General features: G+C 42.4%; 1 protein-coding gene across 5 annotated transcripts in view; it reads left to right on the forward strand.

The window, feature by feature from the left end:
* Positions 1 to 16,313, forward strand: part of GABRB1 (gamma-aminobutyric acid type A receptor subunit beta1) — a 117,194-nt gene extending 100,881 nt beyond the window's left edge. The window contains exons 6-11 of one of the 5 annotated variants that reach the window (XR_015287258.1): positions 5,807 to 5,944; positions 6,052 to 6,204; positions 7,506 to 7,756; positions 8,909 to 9,254; positions 9,713 to 9,866; positions 14,561 to 16,313. Coding sequence is in view for 1 of the 5 variants with exons in the window: in XM_086890425.1 (XP_086746551.1) it covers positions 5,807 to 5,944; positions 6,052 to 6,204; positions 7,506 to 7,756; positions 14,561 to 14,908 (890 nt within the window). In the remaining 4 variants the exon portion in view is untranslated. Of the gene's footprint in view, positions 1 to 5,806; positions 5,945 to 6,051; positions 6,205 to 7,505; positions 7,757 to 8,908; positions 9,255 to 9,712; positions 10,311 to 14,560 lie in introns of those variants that run through there. The other 4 variants (XR_015287260.1, XR_015287259.1, XR_015287257.1 and 1 more) reach the window with 4 other exon arrangements.
* The last annotated feature ends 2,012 nt before the right edge of the window (positions 16,314 to 18,325 follow it).

Below are 18,325 nucleotides of genomic sequence, written 5' to 3' on the forward strand. Positions count from 1 at the left end.
GGAAAAGAACCTAGCAAGGAGAAAAAATGCTTAAGTAGAACAAATATTTTTCAGGGACCATTATTAATTATACAACAAATAAATAAATAAACTTTTAGCGGTCACTTGTTATTTAGGTCAACAAAACCAGACGCAGAATTCCTGGGAAAACTGCTTGATTAAGCGAGCTATTGCCAGCCCAGCAATGAGGCCATGCTCGCTCCAGAAGTATGGAGCAAACGCGTTCGGCTCCCCGCGCATCCCCCACTCATTCTCCGCTCATTCCCCGCTCATTCCCCGCGCATTCCCCGCTCATCCCCCGCTCATTCCCCGCTCATTCCCCGCTCATCCCCCGCTCATTCCCCGCTCATTCCCCGCTCATCCCCCGCGCATCCCCCGCTCATTCCCCGCTCATCCCCCGCGCATTCCCCGCTCATTCCCCGCTCATCCCCCGCGCATTCCCCGCTCATCCCCCGCGCATTCCCCGCTCATTCCCCGCTCATCCCCCGCGCATTCCCCGCTCATCCCCCGCGCATTCCCCGCTCATCCCCTGCGCATCCCCCGCGCATTCCCCGCTCATCCCCTGCGCATTCCCCGCTCATCCCCCGCTCATCCCCTGCGCATTCCCCGCTCATCCCCCGCTCATCCCCCGCGCATCCCCCGCTCATTCCCCGCTCATCCCCCGCGCATTCCCCGCTCATCCCCCGCGCATCCCCCGCGCATCCCCCGCGCATTCCCCGCTCATCCCCCGCGCATTCCCCGCTCATCCCCCGCTCATCCCCCGCGCATTCCCCGCTCATCCCCCGCGCATCCCCCGCGCATCCCCCGCGCATTCCCCGCTCATCCCCCGCGCATTCCCCGCTCATCCCCCGCGCATCCCCCGCGCATCCCCCGCGCATTCCCCGCTCATCCCCCGCTCATCCCCCGCGCATCCCCCGCGCATCCCCCGCGCATTCCCCGCTCATCCCCCGCGCATCCCCCGCGCATCCCCCGCGCATTCCCCGCTCATCCCCCGCTCATCCCCCGCGCATCCCCCGCGCATCCCCCGCTCATTCCCCGCTCATCCCCCGCGCATCCCCCGCTCATCCCCCGCGCATCCCCCGCGCATCCCCCGCGCATCCCCCGCTCATCCCCCGCGCATCCCCCGCGCATCCCCCGCGCATTCCCCGCTCATCCGCCGCGCATCCCCCGCTCATCCCCCGCTCATCCCCCGCTCATTCCCCACTCATCCCCCGCGCATTCCCCGCTCATCTCCCGCTCATCCCCCGCGCATTCCCCGCTCATTCCCCGCTCATTCCCCGCTCATCCCCCGCTCATCCCCCGCTCATTCCCCGCGCATTCCCCGCGCATTCCCCGCTCATCCCCCGCGCATCCCCCGCGCATCCCCCGCGCATTCCCCGCTCATCCCCCGCGCATTCCCCGCTCATTCCCCGCTCATTCCCCGCGCATTCCCCGCTCATCCCCCGCGCATTCCCCGCTCATCCCCCGCGCATTCCCCGCTCATCCCCCGCGCATCCCCCGCGCATTCCCCGCTCATCCCCCGCGCATCTCCCGCTCATTCCCCGCTCATTCCCCGCTCATCCCCCGCTCATTCCCCGCTCATCCCCCGCGCATTCCCCGCTCATCCCCCGCGCATTCCCCGCTCATCCCCCGCTCATTCCCCGCTCATTCCCCGCTCATCCCCCGCGCATCCCCCGCGCATTCCCCGCTCATCCCCCGCGCATCTCCCGCTCATCCCCCGCTCATCCCCCGCGCATCTCCCGCTCATCTCCCGCTCATTCCCCGCTCATCCCCCGCTCATCCCCCGCTCATCCCCCGCTCATCCCCCGCGCATCTCCCGCTCATTCCCCGCGCATTCCCCGCTCATTCCCCGCTCATCCCCCGCTCATCCCCCGCTCATCCCCCGCTCATCCCCTGCGCATCCCCCGCTCATCCCCTGCTCATCCCCCGCGCATTCCCCGCTCATCCCCCGCTCATCCCCCGCGCATTCCCCGCTCATCCCCCGCTCATCCCCCGCTCATCCCCCGCGCATTCCCCGCCCCGGAGCCCCCGGCGGCGCCACCCCCGGTGCGAGCGCGGAGCGCGGGCGCCCCCGCGAGGCCCCGGGCGGCGCTGCCGGCGCCGCTCCCCGCGCCCGCCTGGGAGCTCCGGCGTTCCCCCGCCCACCCCGTGACAGCTCTCGTCAACATCATTCAGGCACGGCAGGCCCGCGGTATCTGACTTTCATGAAATTCGTGCCCAGACATCACGGTCCAGCTGCGAGTGCTGCACTCTCTTGTCACAAAAGCAGAGGTATGCGTTTAAATTGGTGACATGGATAGGTACGCAGAGGGAAAAGGATTACATGGGAAAAGAGCTGCCGAGGGAATACCTGGGCAGTGCTGATAAGTTCGGTGAACAAACCGGCATTAACTCTGGCCACTGCAATGGCAAGACTCACTATCACTGAAATAGTTTTTTCTTCCCTTGTAAACGCTAAGGCATTTGCTGTCCAAAATACAGGGTTTCCATTGCCTGCTGTCCAGTAGTCAGTGCTGCTCCACACTTGAAGGTTTCTTAATTTACATCACTACAGCTACTCGATTAAAGCCACTGTCCACTTGAAAAAGGAGGAGAAACACTGTCACCTGCTCACTGTTCAGAGCTGAGATCAATTCCTGTCTTTAACTTCCAGCCAGCTGCCTTCCTCCTAAGTTTGCTAGAAAAAAGCCACACAAAGACACCTTTGAGACATGAGGGCCTCCAATTCCTGCATCTGTGAGCCGTGAAAAGCAATGCCTCTCACACACCTCGAACAATGTGCAAAGCACAAAAGGAAAGAGCATCACATAGCAACAGTCCTATCGCATCAGGGAATGGACTGCCCAGGGAGAATTTACGCCTTGTTAGTGTCCAGCAGAGATATTACAATGACTGCCAGGGAAATAATGAATGCAATAAAGTTCACTGTACCTAAAACCACAGGAAGATGTTTTTGCTCAACTATTTTTCTAAAAAGGGAGCTAAAAAATGTGAATGCTCCTGAGTGAAAAACATCACAATCCCTTTCTCATCACTTCCATCAGTTTTAGGGAGGCTTTAATTCAAGAAAGAAATCTGTGTATATATATATATATATATATATATATATATATATATATATATATACACACACACACACACATATATACATATCTACATATATAATATAGGTATATATAGAAAAAGTAGTAGCTCACATTAGACCCATTTTTTGTTGTATTTGGAAGTCTCTTTTAAGTTTGTAGAGATTAAAAACATGGCCTGTCAGCAATAACAGCTTGTCACCAGCTGATACCTTACATGCAAGGTTCTTGCTTTTGGTCAGTTGACTTCATAACCTAGTAGTTCTATTTTTCATTCAGTAACCAAGGTGGTAGAAAGCAAGACTAGGCAAAAGCACATTTGTCTACATTACAAAACTCACATAATTTCCTTTTGCAAAGATCCAACATGACCACACAGTTCAATAACATGGTGCAACCTTTTTGTAAGAGGTTGTGCCTGCTTTCTTTTTGAAATCTGCCCTCTGATATCCCAATGTTTATTTGGCATCACTGTGGGTTTTAACAGCTAAATCACTAATAATTCCCCTTCAAGGAAGGGAATTTCAGCCACAATAAGATGCCAAACTATTACCTCTTTTCTCAAAGCATCAGAGAAACTGCAGAGAGGCTGGCTGCAGCTTCCTCAAGAGGTTGCAAGTCAAATCAGGAGCTCCTGAGGACTGGAGGTAGTTCCTCTCTCTGCCCTGGGTTCCAGCCTGCACTATCCAAGGAAGCTCAATAATTGGAGGGCAGGATGTAAAAAGAGCAACAGTTGATGATGGTACAGAACAGAAGAAGCATTTTCATGGTTTTCTTCCAAACCTTGAGGCAGAGTTGAGGATTCTTATATCTAAACCTTCACCTGTGACTTTGCAGCAAGTACCTGCTCAACATCTAGGTAGTGATGGCCCTTTTGTTTTTTATTCTGTCCCCCAAAGACAAAGGATAGGTTCTAACTCATGTAGAGGATATCTGTGTGGTACACAGTCTACACATAATCAATACCCTTTCAGTATGAAATGACAGTTCTGATGCCATCTGTTTTGCACCACCTTTTCTGAGAAAAGAAATCCTTCATGAGAAGGTTTCTATAAAATACATTTGTAGTAAAATGAAGTTAACACTTCCCTGCCAATCTCAAGTCTTGGTCTTTTAAACAGTCTTAAGAGTCTTCATTCACTTTCAACCATTCTGTATCACACCCTACATGTAGCTTATGTCAGCCCTGGGTGTATGTGTGCAAAGCCTTTAAAGCAGCTAATGAAGTCTTCCTACCGAGCAGTTACCTTCACCTTTTGCAGTGAAAACGAATGAAAACCAGCCATGCAGAGCTCTGTGTCACAGCCCTGGCATGGTTCATTTGAAAAAGAATAAAATAGCATAAATAATGGGAAACACAGTTTTAAGCTTGCAACAGCAATCCATATTGCATAGATTAGTGTGGTTTTCAGAGCAATTCAGATAGTTAGAACACCATGGCACTGAGCAGTTCAGAAATAAAATATGTGAACATTTAATCTTGTTCAGCCCATCATTGTGCGTTTGCATCAAAAGATAGTTGTTCAATAGCTGCAGACTTTCCAAGCAATCTCTGGAGCCTGGCAGCAAGTCATAAGAGCTTCTCTGACTGTCACCAGGGAAACCACAGATCTGTTGTGCATGAGGTCAGCCTTCCAGGGATGAGGCTATTACTAGGCATCATCATAGGAAAAGACATCTCAAGACTAATTTCCTTAGCTTGATATTGCATTACTTGTGCATATGAAAGGATAGGTTCCTAACTCTGTGGAGGCTTCTGATGCTACAGTTGATTCAAGTGGCAAAAGTACTGTCAAGTTTTCTAAAGCTTTGAGTTCAAACACATGTTTTTTATTTGATCTGTGGTATATGATTTAAACCTGATTAAATGTAACACCTGAAGGAAAAATTTAAAAATAGATGAGATGTTCTCTCCTCTGGTAGGTATCTGGGGAAAGTAGAAAAATGCAATAAAGTGGAACCAGTTTAAATATTAGTTTAAAAATGTTGTCAATTGTGAGATTTTTTTGAAACTCAGTCGCTTCTGAATTCAATCAAAATATTTCTTAAAATGGTAACAATAATGTTAACATTTCCAGTGATAGAATGGCAAATTAATTTTTAATTAAATTATAAATAATCAACATTACTATTAAAAGGAAACAGAAGAAAGGTGCTAGTTTTGGAGTAAAAAGAATTATTTCTGTGATAACAGAAGATCAAAGATGGCATGATCTAATTAAAATATAAAATACTTCATGAATATCAAAGGATTACCTACAGCTCTGACAGACATTGTCAGGTGATACTACAGGCACCTTAATTCTTCTAGAATCATCTTTGTCTCCACTGGCTCCCAACTCTATATTTTGTCGCATCTTGCATAGGAAATCAAATGAAAACCTGGGAACTGAACCTGGTTTTACTGTCAGAGCTCCTCCAAAGAGAATTTAAGTTTTGCTGATGATGTATCTGTCTGTTGGCAAACTGAGCAATTCAAGCCTGACTGAAAAGTAGTTGTATTAGAGCTAGCTAAAAAACAAACTTTAATCATGAATTCTGTTCCTGTTTTCTGTCTTCTCCTCTTCTACATCTAGAAGCTTCCTCAGGGCTTCTGTGTAACAGGAATACAGAAGACAGAAGGTTGAATTCCTGATTAACAGCAGCTCCTTCCACTTGAACTGCAACTATTTAAGCAAAGTAATAAAAGAAAAGTCAATAATCAAATTGTGTCTCTGTTTCAGATGGATACACTACTGATGATATTGAATTTTACTGGAATGGAGGAGAGTCAGCAGTAACAGGAGTTAGTAACATTGAGCTCCCACAATTTTCTATTGTGGATTACAAGATGGTATCAAAGAGAGTGGAATTTACAACAGGTAAGCACTGACAAGCTAAAAAAAGTTGTCCCTTCATCCTCCAGCTCAGAAATACCAATGCCTATGTTTTGTGAGGCATTAGTCATTGTATGACTTCTTTCTTTCAGGAGCATATCCTCGATTATCACTCAGCTTCCGGCTTAAAAGAAATATTGGATACTTCATTTTGCAAACCTATATGCCTTCCACGCTGATCACAATTCTGTCATGGGTGTCTTTTTGGATCAATTACGATGCCTCTGCAGCCAGAGTTGCTCTAGGTAACTTCTCAAAATGACTGAACTACGTGGACACTTGCTGCCTTTGAAAACAGTGGCACCAAATCCATACTGCTGGTTGAAGCATCATTAATGGTGGTCTCACACAAGCAGCACAGGGCCTTGGTTGTCAGGAAGGCAGGCAGGTGTGACCTTGCTGACATCTGAAGCTCTTGCTCTGCACTTAGGTTGGGATTCTGGTTGATTTCCAGTTGTCATCATGGTCTTTGGATCATGCCAAAAGTATCTTGCTTCCAAACTGGAACATAAAAGTCTAATTCAGGTGCCTAAGGGTATCCACACTGTGCTGCATGAACAATCCCTGTTGATGTTAGAAAGTGCTCTCTCAGGCCAGATCTGACTGGAATGAACACACAAGATCCTACTGACATCAGTGGAGACACACCAGCTTACACCAAATAAGTCTGTTTTCCCTATAGAGTTGGTTTTTTCCCATACCATGTTCCTTCCTACGACTTTCCATAAGAATGAAGATCTTCAGTGCTATCTGTGCTTTAAGGCACAGATTTTTAATATTTTTCAACTCTATTGCCAAAAAGCCATTTTGTCCCATCTCCTTGCAAATTAAACTTGTTACACTTCTCCCTAGAGCTATTATCTACATGCATTAATGACCTGTGATAAAAGCAGACTATGAAGTAATTTCAGCCAGCTAAAAGAAAAAACACATATGAGAAAAAAAGGAATCATTCAGTGGTGGATAACACAATGAGATGGAAATGCTTTACTTGCAAGCACTTAGTTAACAGGAAAAGCTGTTTTGGTACAAGCATCTATATCACTTTCTCTTCATCAAGGACCATCACTTTATCAAAAGGCTTCCCTTTCTCCTTTCAATCCTCCATTTTAAATCAAAAGCTATATACTTATTGCAGATCCCCACAGCAATGCAAGTCACCTGTGGGGTCAAGTAGAGCTACTGCTGTAAATGAAGTATGAAACATTTTCTCACATAGAAAGAACAGCACTCAACTCAGCTATCCAGGTCAGATAACACCACATTCCCTAGCACAGTTACAGCAAAAATTAAGGCAAGAAGTTCCAACATAGCCTGGGCTATTGGAGCTTATTTCATTCACCCTTCACTGCATGAAAAGCCAAGGAAGGTGCTATCAGCAGACTTGCAAGGATATGTTCCTTGCAAAATGCATTCCTTTGGCTGCTAAGAACCTGATCACATCATTAACTCATCTGCATGAGAAGTGTAATTCTTCCATTATGTCTTTTGTGCTCAAATTTTCTTCCTTGTCATATTAGTCAGTGTCTGCTTCTTCCTCTTGTAGGAATCACGACTGTGCTGACCATGACCACCATCAGCACCCACCTCAGGGAGACCTTGCCAAAGATTCCCTATGTGAAGGCAATAGATATTTACCTGATGGGATGCTTTGTGTTTGTGTTCCTGGCCTTGCTGGAATATGCCTTTGTAAACTACATATTCTTCGGGAAAGGACCTCAACGTCAAAAAAAGACAGCAGGCAGGGCAGGACATGCTACAGGCGAGAAGAGCAAACTGGAAACAAATAGAGTCCAGGTAAAATGTTCAAGCTATCTTTTCAAACATTACTTTTACTGTGAAAATGTTCATTTATATGATGATAGAGATTAATACAGGTGGAATACATGTGCATTTAAGAATACACGTGCATTTGCCTAGAGAAAAATTGTATTTTAAGGAGATTACAGCAATGTATGGTCTGCTCCATCTTCAACTGAAAACAAAGTAAGAAAATACATAAAATGCAAATGAATATTCAGGACACATATTTCTTTCTTCTTTATATTTCTTGCAGAAGAAATACAAGGGGTACAAGGAAGTTAAATATTTATCACTTCAACTGTATATTTTTTTGCTTTAGAAGGTGCTATAGAAGAAATGTTTATAATAAAGCTCCTTTTTACATACAGAAACTTCACCAAAAATAAAGAGCATAGATAAGCTCTGTTGCTTCAGTGAGCCCTGAATAAAGCCTGTAGCAATGAGCTTCAAGGAACACAAGGATGCTGCTGCTAGATTATAACAGCTTTCATAGATGTCAAGATTTTTCCCTCAGCTAAATTCAGACACATCACAACTATCCCCTCTTTAAAAAACAAGCCAGAAAACTTTCAGGAAGTAATATTATGAATATGTTTTAAACAAGGGTGAGTTTAATTTTGCAATACATCAGTGAGCACTTGTAAACATCTATAAACCTATTTCACTTTTTCCCAGTTTTTCAGAAATAAACCCTTTGAAGCCTCATGTATATTTGTCCCAGTTTGACTCAGAGGAAAATATATATCCTAACAAGCCAAAAAATTTCTTCCTTCCTATGCTTTACTTACAATATGTTACATCCGAGTATTAATGAGATCTTGCCCAGGCTGACCTATAAACTTCTTTACTGTTGTGGCCTGAGGTGATAACATTTGGACAAAACTGTATTTTAAGCCCTCTGTTCAGTTGCAGGAATGAAATCAACACATTAAGAAGTAAGACTTCATCTTGATAGATGGCTACAGTGTCACATACACATTAGGAAGTGCATTTCAGAAACTCTGTGATATCTTATTAATTCCAGAGCTGTGTGTTTGGTGTACCACCACTACAGCTATGCGTCAACAAAGCCATCATACCCTCGGTCTCAGTGAACTCATGAGCCCATTAAAAGTTCTTACATTTGCCTTCTGTCCCATTGTGTAGGGGATGCTTTATTACAGTGAGGGCACAAATTCAGTTCAGGCAATCAGCAGACTCCAAGACCCCTCAAAGTACTGCCTTCCACAGAGCAGAGGAGATAAGCCATCCTGGCATGGACTGTTGTGCACAGACACTATCTATCCATTTCTGTGCAAAATAAGGAAGGGAAAAAACCAACATAACTCACCAACTCTGACCAGCTGCCTTAACAGCTCCTGAGATAACCCAGCCTAGGTGAGAAGCAGCACAGCAAGGATTCATGACAAAGAGGAAATCAAGACTTCTTCAGATGTCAGCCTTGGCTACGTGTGCCCTAGTGCACTGAACTGAGTAAAGGATAAGAGTGCAGGTAAGTTCTTTCCTACATATTTGGAGAGTTTAACTAAAAAAACACCGTAACTCATAACTAAAAGTTTTTGTTTAAATGTTATGCAGCAATTACACTGAGATTGATACTCAGAATGGGATGGAAAGTTTTTAAAGCACCACATTGTATACACCACAGTTTTTCTGATAGAAAAAAGACGTCACACATGTTTTGTACCAGGATTTCTAAGTGCTCACACTTTAGGCAGCAATCCCATTCTGAGACTGAGAGTGCTTTAAGTGAACAGACTGCTTTCTGCCTGTACAGTGCAGGTTTGCAATCTTAAATACATATATATGCACACACTTATATAAACACACAGATGTGAATGAGTATTGGTGAATTTTGTGTTCCACACACTGATGTGAGACATTGTGAACATTAATTTTACCCAACATAGAAATGCTGATTTTCAACAGTTGTATTTCTCTCTTTGGCAGGAAGAGTGCACACAACCAGAGCAATGGGACACAGTGAGGTTTTGTGACCTCCAGTGAAACCTTCTCCATCATTTTTTGAGATTTTTCACTGGTATTGTGATGCCTGCACCAGAGCAGGGGAAAGGGGTTTTTTGAGCACAAAAGAAGCACAGTTGTAAGTATGTATAGCTATAGGAGACTTTTTCCCCTTTACTCTTCACACACACCACTTATCCATACAGGCACCTGTAACTATTAGAAGATACATAACAGCGCTTCATCTCTTTGTGCCAGGTGAAGATACCAATCATTCCCAACATACAACTTCAAAAAATAAGAGTTCTAATTCCTTCACCAGATAGCACAAGCTTTAGATGTGCCAGCAGCACTCAGCAAACTGACCACGATATTTACAGTATAAAGAAGACCAGATGAAAAATGAAATGGAACTGATGATTCATAGGTGGCTGTTCCATGCTCTACAGACTGAAGAAGATGAAAATAAAGTATCTCCAGCTTCATAATTTATGCCATTTCTATTTTTAATATACAAAAAATATTATTTTGTAGTAAACAATCTTTCTGTTTCTCTGAATAAAGCATAAAGACTGTTTATATATCCTTGTTCATTTGTCAAAGCTAGATGTAACTGACATCACCATAATTATGGATAAATAGGAAAAATCACCCAGCAAAAAATATTTAGACAGTCTATGCATGCAACTGCTTCTCTTTCCCCAGACAATTAGACTGTGAATAGTAATTATACAGAAGCTATCTCTTAAGTAGGAAAAAGAAGGTAGGATGCAATCAAAATGTGGGTGGGAAAGGGGCACATAAATGACAGCGCAAGGCAAGTGATAAATTGTCTCCCCAGTTCTGTGCAGTATCACATCCTTTCAAATGTCCTGTGAAACACTAAACACTTGGGATAGAATGCCAGAGACCAGCCACAGGCTCCAAGGAAAACTTAAAATTTTCCATTACACTGGCTACTGGAAGGAGAAAAAGGGAAGCATATAACCACACAAATACCTTAACCTGCAAGCAAATCTCCCTGTGAATTAGTATATCCCTGCTGGTCATAAGGTGTTTCTTTGTGGATCAGATTGTGGTAACACTACAGTATTTGTTCCAGTAAGACAGCCTGTATGAGTAACATAGCCCTAAGTCTTTCATCTTAAGAGGAAGAAATAATGGGTTTGTATTGAGATAAAACAACTGTTTTTACCTTTTATCTCCCAACTGCTAAGGTACAAAAAAAAAAAAAAAAAAACACCAAAAAAAAAAAAAAAAAACCAAAAAAACACAAACAGGTAAAAAATTCATTCCAGACAGCACTAAGCATTTGAGACCCATTCTCTGTCAAGGAATGCTAACATGAACTTCCCCTAGAGCTTTCTGACTATTTTTATGTGGTCAATACAGGCCTGTTGTTTTGGGTTGTTTTCTTTGTATTACTTTTAACTATTTTACACTTAAAATATCTTTTGATGATCCTAAGCAGGAAATTAATTTTCTAAGAGTCAGTGAAAAAAGAAGGATTCATCCCCCTTGGTGTGGGGACATTCATTCAACTCTTAGTGTCTGATTTGTCTGTCAGTGCCCCAGGAAAGCTGAGACCAGTCTGTCAGCATCCTGTTAGGGGGACCCTTCACTGAACTGCTCTGCTGGATCACAGGGGGGTTTGACTGACTTAGCCAGGGACAGCCTAAGGGAGACCCCTCAGCAGATCTTCCCAGTTTATGACCAGTTTATTAAGTGTGTCTTTCTCTTTATTTAAGTATGTTACCCACTGTCAGCAATAGCCAGCACCTGGGAAGGACTCACACCAACATCTTATGGAATATCACTATTTTTTAATAAAAAATGGTGACAGGTTAAGGTTCAAGGGTTGCCAGTGATAGTACCTGACTGCAAAAAGATATTTAAAGCAATGTACAGACAAACTCTAATCCCCAGTGGAAGTGTTCAGCCCACACAGAGTAATTCTTACCCAGTAGGCATCCCTGTTGGGTAGAAAACAGGTTCAGTCCATCCAGGCATGCCAGTAGTTACAACAGAGTAACTTTTCTAACTTTTCCTCACTCTCAACTTATTTGTATCCTGTTTATTTACATTTAGGTGGAACTTGAGTGATAGTCATACGCACCTTTGTTACTGATTGGTGTAAAATTCTCTTGCTTCACTCTTGGAGTCAATAAAATCTGGAGCACATTCCCAGTGAGGGGTGGTTGTACCTTGGATGGAGGTGTGAGTTAGTATTACAACTGGATTATAATGAACCAAGTTCATCTGAGGAGAGTGATTTCAGCACAGTTGTTGGCTCAGCAGCAGGAGATCAGCTGCACAAGTTTTAATACTTTGCAGTGAACTTCAAAATATACTGAAAGAGTGGGAATGACGTGGGAAATTGCACAGAGCATTTGACCAGGTACATAAGAACGTCTTTTATACTTCCATGAGCTAATTTAGTCAAGATCAGTGTAAGGCTCTTTGCTCTGAACTACAAATTCTGTAATTGAAAGACCAGCTTGCTTCATGACATACAAATCATCTTGCCTAAAGTGGTTTAAATTAAATTCATTTTAAAAATAACAGGTTCATTCAGAATGCTTAGAGCAGGAATTCAGACACTGCTTGGCTCATAATAAATTGTCAGGTTATATTAGTTTAAGAAAGATCCCTATGCATCGCTTCAGAGTGTAGGCAGCTACAAGTTGTCTTCCCAAAAAAGAAAAGTCATAATAACTGCTTAATAACGCTTTCATTATCGTTACTATTATTATAACACTGAAGTCAATTAACTTACACATTAGATTATGTAATCAAAGACAGCTCAAAGAGCTATTCCATAAAAATGGGAAGAAAATATTGACCTGTCAAAACTTCTGAGAATTTAAAATATCTTTTTACACAGAGACAACTTTGAGATCACTGGGTTTTTTCCACAGAAAAAAATGTCAGATCTTCAGAGTAAATGAATAGTCCCACAGTTATGGCAGTTGTCTGTAGAGTAGAAGACCCTGGCTTACATCTTCCTTCTTACGTTTTATGGACTGACCTAAAAAGTATGAGCTGAGTAGCCCATATCTCAAGCAAACATTTGAAACACCATGCTGATTTGTGACAAGATGGCCTTTCTAAGCCAGAACATGTGAGTTTTTCCCACCAAAACAGCAGCGGGAACTGGGATGCTACGACTGAATGCTCATTTCAGCACACACAGAATCAGTTTCTAAACCAGACTAGTGCATTTTCTATCTGTAGTGACTTACTATTTCACTTAGATGACTTCTTTTGCTTCATGGTTCTCTTGTGTGGCTTTTGTACAAAGAGTTCCTTCACTGCTTTGCTTTCAGTTAGTAAGTGCTTAGTCTGGCACAGTGCAAATACGCCATCAGTTATGATTTAAAGCAGATGGGAAGGAACATCTTCCCCACTGCCAGGCGGAACTGAAAACTTCTTTGGTCCCATCTTTACTTTGCAGCAACCCACAAAGACTGGGTTTCCCTGTGTGGTTTTGTTTTTAGTTTTTTCTTGCACATACTTCAAATGTGCTGTAGATTATTATGTCATTTCCTAGCTCTGCTATGTCTTGCTAAAAATTTAAAGCTCAGAGTGTAAACAAATCACTGCATATCAATGGTGCTTCACAAGACTAGATACTGTCTATAATCAATATCTTATTCCCTGATATAAAGGTATCCACAGACGTGATCAAGTTTGTTAAAAGTTTGGGATAGGTCCAATACCACAGTTTACCAAAAACAACATTAATATTCAAGCCTCGAGATGAAGACCTTGAAGTTTCATTTAAGAGGCCTCTGTTCTGATGTATATTTCCCTCATATAGCCTACAGTGGATTTTTAAATATCTTATGAATTTGAAACATCTATTAAGTATTTATGGAGAAGTCAGAAGTCAACCTGGAACCACAAAAACTTTTCAAAAGAGGTTTTACTACAAACGTGTAGAAAGCTGAAGATTTATGAAAAGGAGAGCACAGCAATGCAGCAATTTGTGGTTAATTACACTCATACTTAAGAAGACTATGGTACAAAAATATCTAATATATACATATATATAATTTCTTGTGCCAGACATGTATATACTGGTTGCAGTTTCCAGTTCTTTGCTTGGGTATTTAAGACAGTGCTCTGACTAATAGCACAAATAAAGTGACAAACATATTTGAAACAACTGCTTCTGGTATCAACACATAAAAATGCAACTGAATGTAAGTTTTCATTGAATAAAATGGATTATTCTATATGCACATGAACAAGTTAATGGTATGCTATGATTTCATCTCTGTAATACAGTAATTGCCCAAAATCAATTCTCATCATGAGTACTTTGCAATAACTGATAAAATACATGTGTATCTACATGCTCTTCATGTGATGAACCCATTGTTACAAGACATTTAGAAACTAACCTGCAGCACCAAAACAGTTGAAAACTGTGTAGAATGGGCAGAGACAGCAACATTCTCTTTTCACCTTCAGTATGTGAAAGCTTCAGGTGCCAGTCATCAGACATTAAAAATCAGTATTTCATAAAGGCCACAATCCAAGTAAAAGATAAAATTACAAAAGTCTTACTTTACAGAGGATGAGACAATTAACCGAATTACAAGACCAAGAAGCCAAGTCAGGATGGAAGGTGCTTTGATGTAGAATAGCTGAGTTCACACTAGTCATGAAAGTGTGTTCAGCATCTTTTCACTTTTGTGAATGCTGTACCAGACAGGACTGTCATTGCAGCCCCAGGAGCACCTTGACACTAGAGCCACGTGGTCCATCTGGGAAACACCTTGGGCTGGCTGAGGAACCTGTCTAATCCACGTTCCTTCCTTGACACAGGTTGATGCCCATGGAAACATGCTTCTCAGACCACTTGAAATACGAAATGACGTTGGCAGCTCAGATGTGTTCACGAGCCTCCGTGACCCCCGAGCCACCACGTACACGTACGACAGTGCCAACCTGCAGTACAGAAGAGCCACTTCCAGCAGAGACCTCTACAACAGGAGTGCTCTGGACAGGCACAGGCTCCATAAAAAAGGACACTTACGCAGGAGGGCATCCCAGATCAAAGTCAAAATCCCTGATTTGACTGATGTTAACCTGATAGACAAGTGGTCCAGAATGGTCTTTCCTATCATGTTTATTCTTTTCAATGTTGTTTACTGGCTGTATTATGTCCACTAAATTATGCAATAATGTTACCACAGACAAACATAATTGTTTCTTTTCCTTCTCCATTTCATTAACTCTGAAGAATTGCAGTAGCTATAATGTTCCGTGTTCAACGTAAGATACTCTACCATGGAACACTTCTAGATTTAAACTTTTAAAAAAACCAACCCAACACAAATCCAGGACCACAACATTTAGATCAGAATAGTACAGATCAGCTCTTAAGGAGCATCACCCATGACCTTTTTATCAATTTAATATTTATTTTTTTTTAAGTGGAAAATTTGTCCCACTGTATTTCTTATCACATATTGGCAGCATGCTTCCAAACAACACAAACTATACTAGTAGTATCTATGTCACTGTCTTTCACCATTTAGAGTGTAGAGAAATTTGAAGAAATTGCAGCTTAAAAGTTTATTACTATTGCACCATGCTTCACCTCAAACTTAATAGTTAAAACAGGAAGCATTTCCATAGTGTGTTTGAGAAGTATCACTCAGAGGGAAGTCAAATAACATTTTCAGAGTCAGAGATATTCAAAAGAAAGAAAGGGTAGCAGAGAGAAATCCCACCAAATTTCCAAACAAGGAATCATCTGATTTGATCTCAATGGAATTCTGTTATTTCCACAAAGTAGCAAAGTTGATATTTATGAGAACAACTGTGCCATATGTAATTTTGTACTAAAAAGTAGAAAACAAACATATGCTGACTCCTTGAAGCAACTCTGATGGATACTCAAGCCAAAATTTTTCTTAGCACACAGGTTTCCTGTGGCTGGTAATTGCAACATTTTCCCAAAAGCTGATAGATGTCTGGGAATAGATCTGAGGAAATTTTTGCACACAGTTTCCTTCAGATATTTTTATTCCACTGAGAACCAGGAGATGCAGCTGAGTCTTACGGCGCGCTGGCAATGCTGGGTGCACTCCTGAGGAGCTGCCTCTTCATACCTGGCTGCCTATTGCCCGACACAACTCCAGCCAAGGAGCCACAGCCAAAGGGCTAGCAACATCCATGCAACTGAGAAGCAATAGGTCAGTCATCTTCTATCTATATTAAATCCATTTTCCTTCCCTACTGCCAAGTGTTTCCTAACAGCACTGACGCTGCCTAACACAGCATTTTATTGAAACTATTATCAGTTTATTTTTTTTTGTATTGCAAGTGTTTCATACTTTTAGGAGAGTCAACATATACAAACCAACAGAGTCTTTGTAGCTACTGAGGTGTTATTATCAATAGAAACAGGTACAGAAAGAAACACTGGTCAGGACACAAACAAAAAAAGTGGTGTGGAAAATTTCTTCAGTAGTTCCTCATTGCCTGGCAGTAAGGTCAGCTGATGACCTTATTGCCAACTGACATTGCAATCTCTTTAACCAGAACATAATAATAAATTAAACCCTCCTACATGTTATGGTTTGTCACATTGTGCAAGACTTGAACCTTCTCACAGACCAGGGCCTGCAGGCTTCTGCAGAATGAGGTAGAATTACAGAATCATTAAACAAGAAAGGGAATAGGTTAACTTCATTCACTACAAAAATTATAAAACTGCAAAATAATCATTTGACATTGCTAATCTAAGGGAGTCCTTGAAAGTATCCATTTTTCTGTGGGCTCCAAAGTCCCAGTCTCATCCCAAGTTCAATGGAGCACAATGGTGCCTCAGATTTCTTTCTGCTGCTACAACCTGTAACCTCCAGTCTACTAAAGAGGGGCACCATTTTACAAGATTAATCAGCCACTAAGTACAACTTCAGGTGATTCACGACAGATATTAATTCATGCAAATGACTTTTCTGAACAAGCTATGTATGCCTATCCCCTCCATGAAACAACCCCAAATAAGTTTTAAACAAGAATCCCACATGGGACAGTTTGATTACATTTTTAATCACGGTTAAGCAATGTTTATATCAAGAATATTCCAGTGGAAACTAACAATGTTATTTTGGTATTGTAAAATAGAATACAGAGAACATAAGGAAGTCTTGCATACTTAACTTTCCATAACTGCAAAAAATAGCACCAGGAGGGAGACAGCAGTAGGACCATATGTGCTGTTCACTGCAAACACATATCCCATTAAATAGTTTTGAATTCTCTGAACTGGCACAAGACTTTACAGAGTAAGTCCATGAGCCATTGAATTTGCATGCTTTGTGCTTATACACAAAAATTAATTCAATTCAAAGAAAGTAACTCATTCTGCAGACCTATAGTATAAAATACAATTATCAGTGACTCATGTTTGGCATTACCTGATTTCCCAATGATATTCACAGACAGACCTCATGCAGGTAATTAAGACTAGCGGATCCAGTGGTGAAGAGATACTACAGCCTCTCCTTACCACTGCAGTAAACATTTTAGAAGAGCCAGCATCCAACATGACATCAAAAAAAAGACTTTAGGTTAAAAAAAAAAAGGATCCTTTGGTTTTGATTACAAGGGCAAAGATCACCTTTACTGGTTTTCAGCATTTTTTTTTTTTTGAAGGCCCCTAACATTTGCATAACACATATTTTTCTAGTCTGTGGTTCAGCCAGATACTTCTGGCATAGTTGATAAGTACATGGACTAAAAACAGTTACCTTGTACAGTTCCAAGCAAAAAAAAAAAACAACACAAATGTATGGAGCAGAGTAAAAGCCATTAACGAGAGCGAGGCAAAACTCCTTAAGAACAGCACGTACCAAAATAGGAGGATCTATCCTTCTGCCCCAGGAGGCGTTGAATACATGCCAGCTATCCAAATCCCAGCCCTGCAGTCCATTTTGAGCAGCACACACCAAGGCCTGTCTGCATCGAGAGCTGGAAGCCACAACCCTGAGTCAGGAAACAGCTGCCAGCATCCAGTGAAAAGTTGGGCAGCAAGGACTAATAACCCCACCACACACAGAGGCAAGAGCCACTAACTGTGGGTACAAGTGCTACTGGAGAAAAAAAGCAGAAGAAAACATTTCTTACCTGAGAGCAATAGCTTGGCAGCATGGAAAAGGCAGTGGTTATTAGTGGCATGGGATGGCAAAATGAGTCCATTTATGGGTTACCCAGGTACACTGCCACCTGGAGCTAGAAATTATGGAGCACAGAAGAAACAGTTTCTTCCCATCAACAGGATGGAGTAATTTGGCTGGCTTTATGCAATAAAGGTGAACAATGCTGGAATACTAAGTTGTACTTCAGTAGTTTCCCTACCCTGAGGAACCAGACTTCAAGATCAGCATAGATAAGGTCCTACTGCTAATTAGGTTTTAGCTAAATTCCCGTGCAGTTTGTGCAGCTCTCATGCAATTTCTACTGGTAGTCGTTTTTGGCTCGTTTTCCTGTGATGTTGGGTTTCTAATGTCCCTGAGCACACATATTTGTGTGCCTACACAGGAGTCTCTCAACAATATTTGAATCCATTGATAATTT

The sequence above is a fragment of the Cyanistes caeruleus genome, chromosome 5, assembly GCF_971803275.1.
Source record: "Cyanistes caeruleus chromosome 5, bCyaCae1.hap1.1, whole genome shotgun sequence".
Lineage (NCBI taxonomy): Eukaryota > Metazoa > Chordata > Aves > Passeriformes > Paridae > Cyanistes > Cyanistes caeruleus.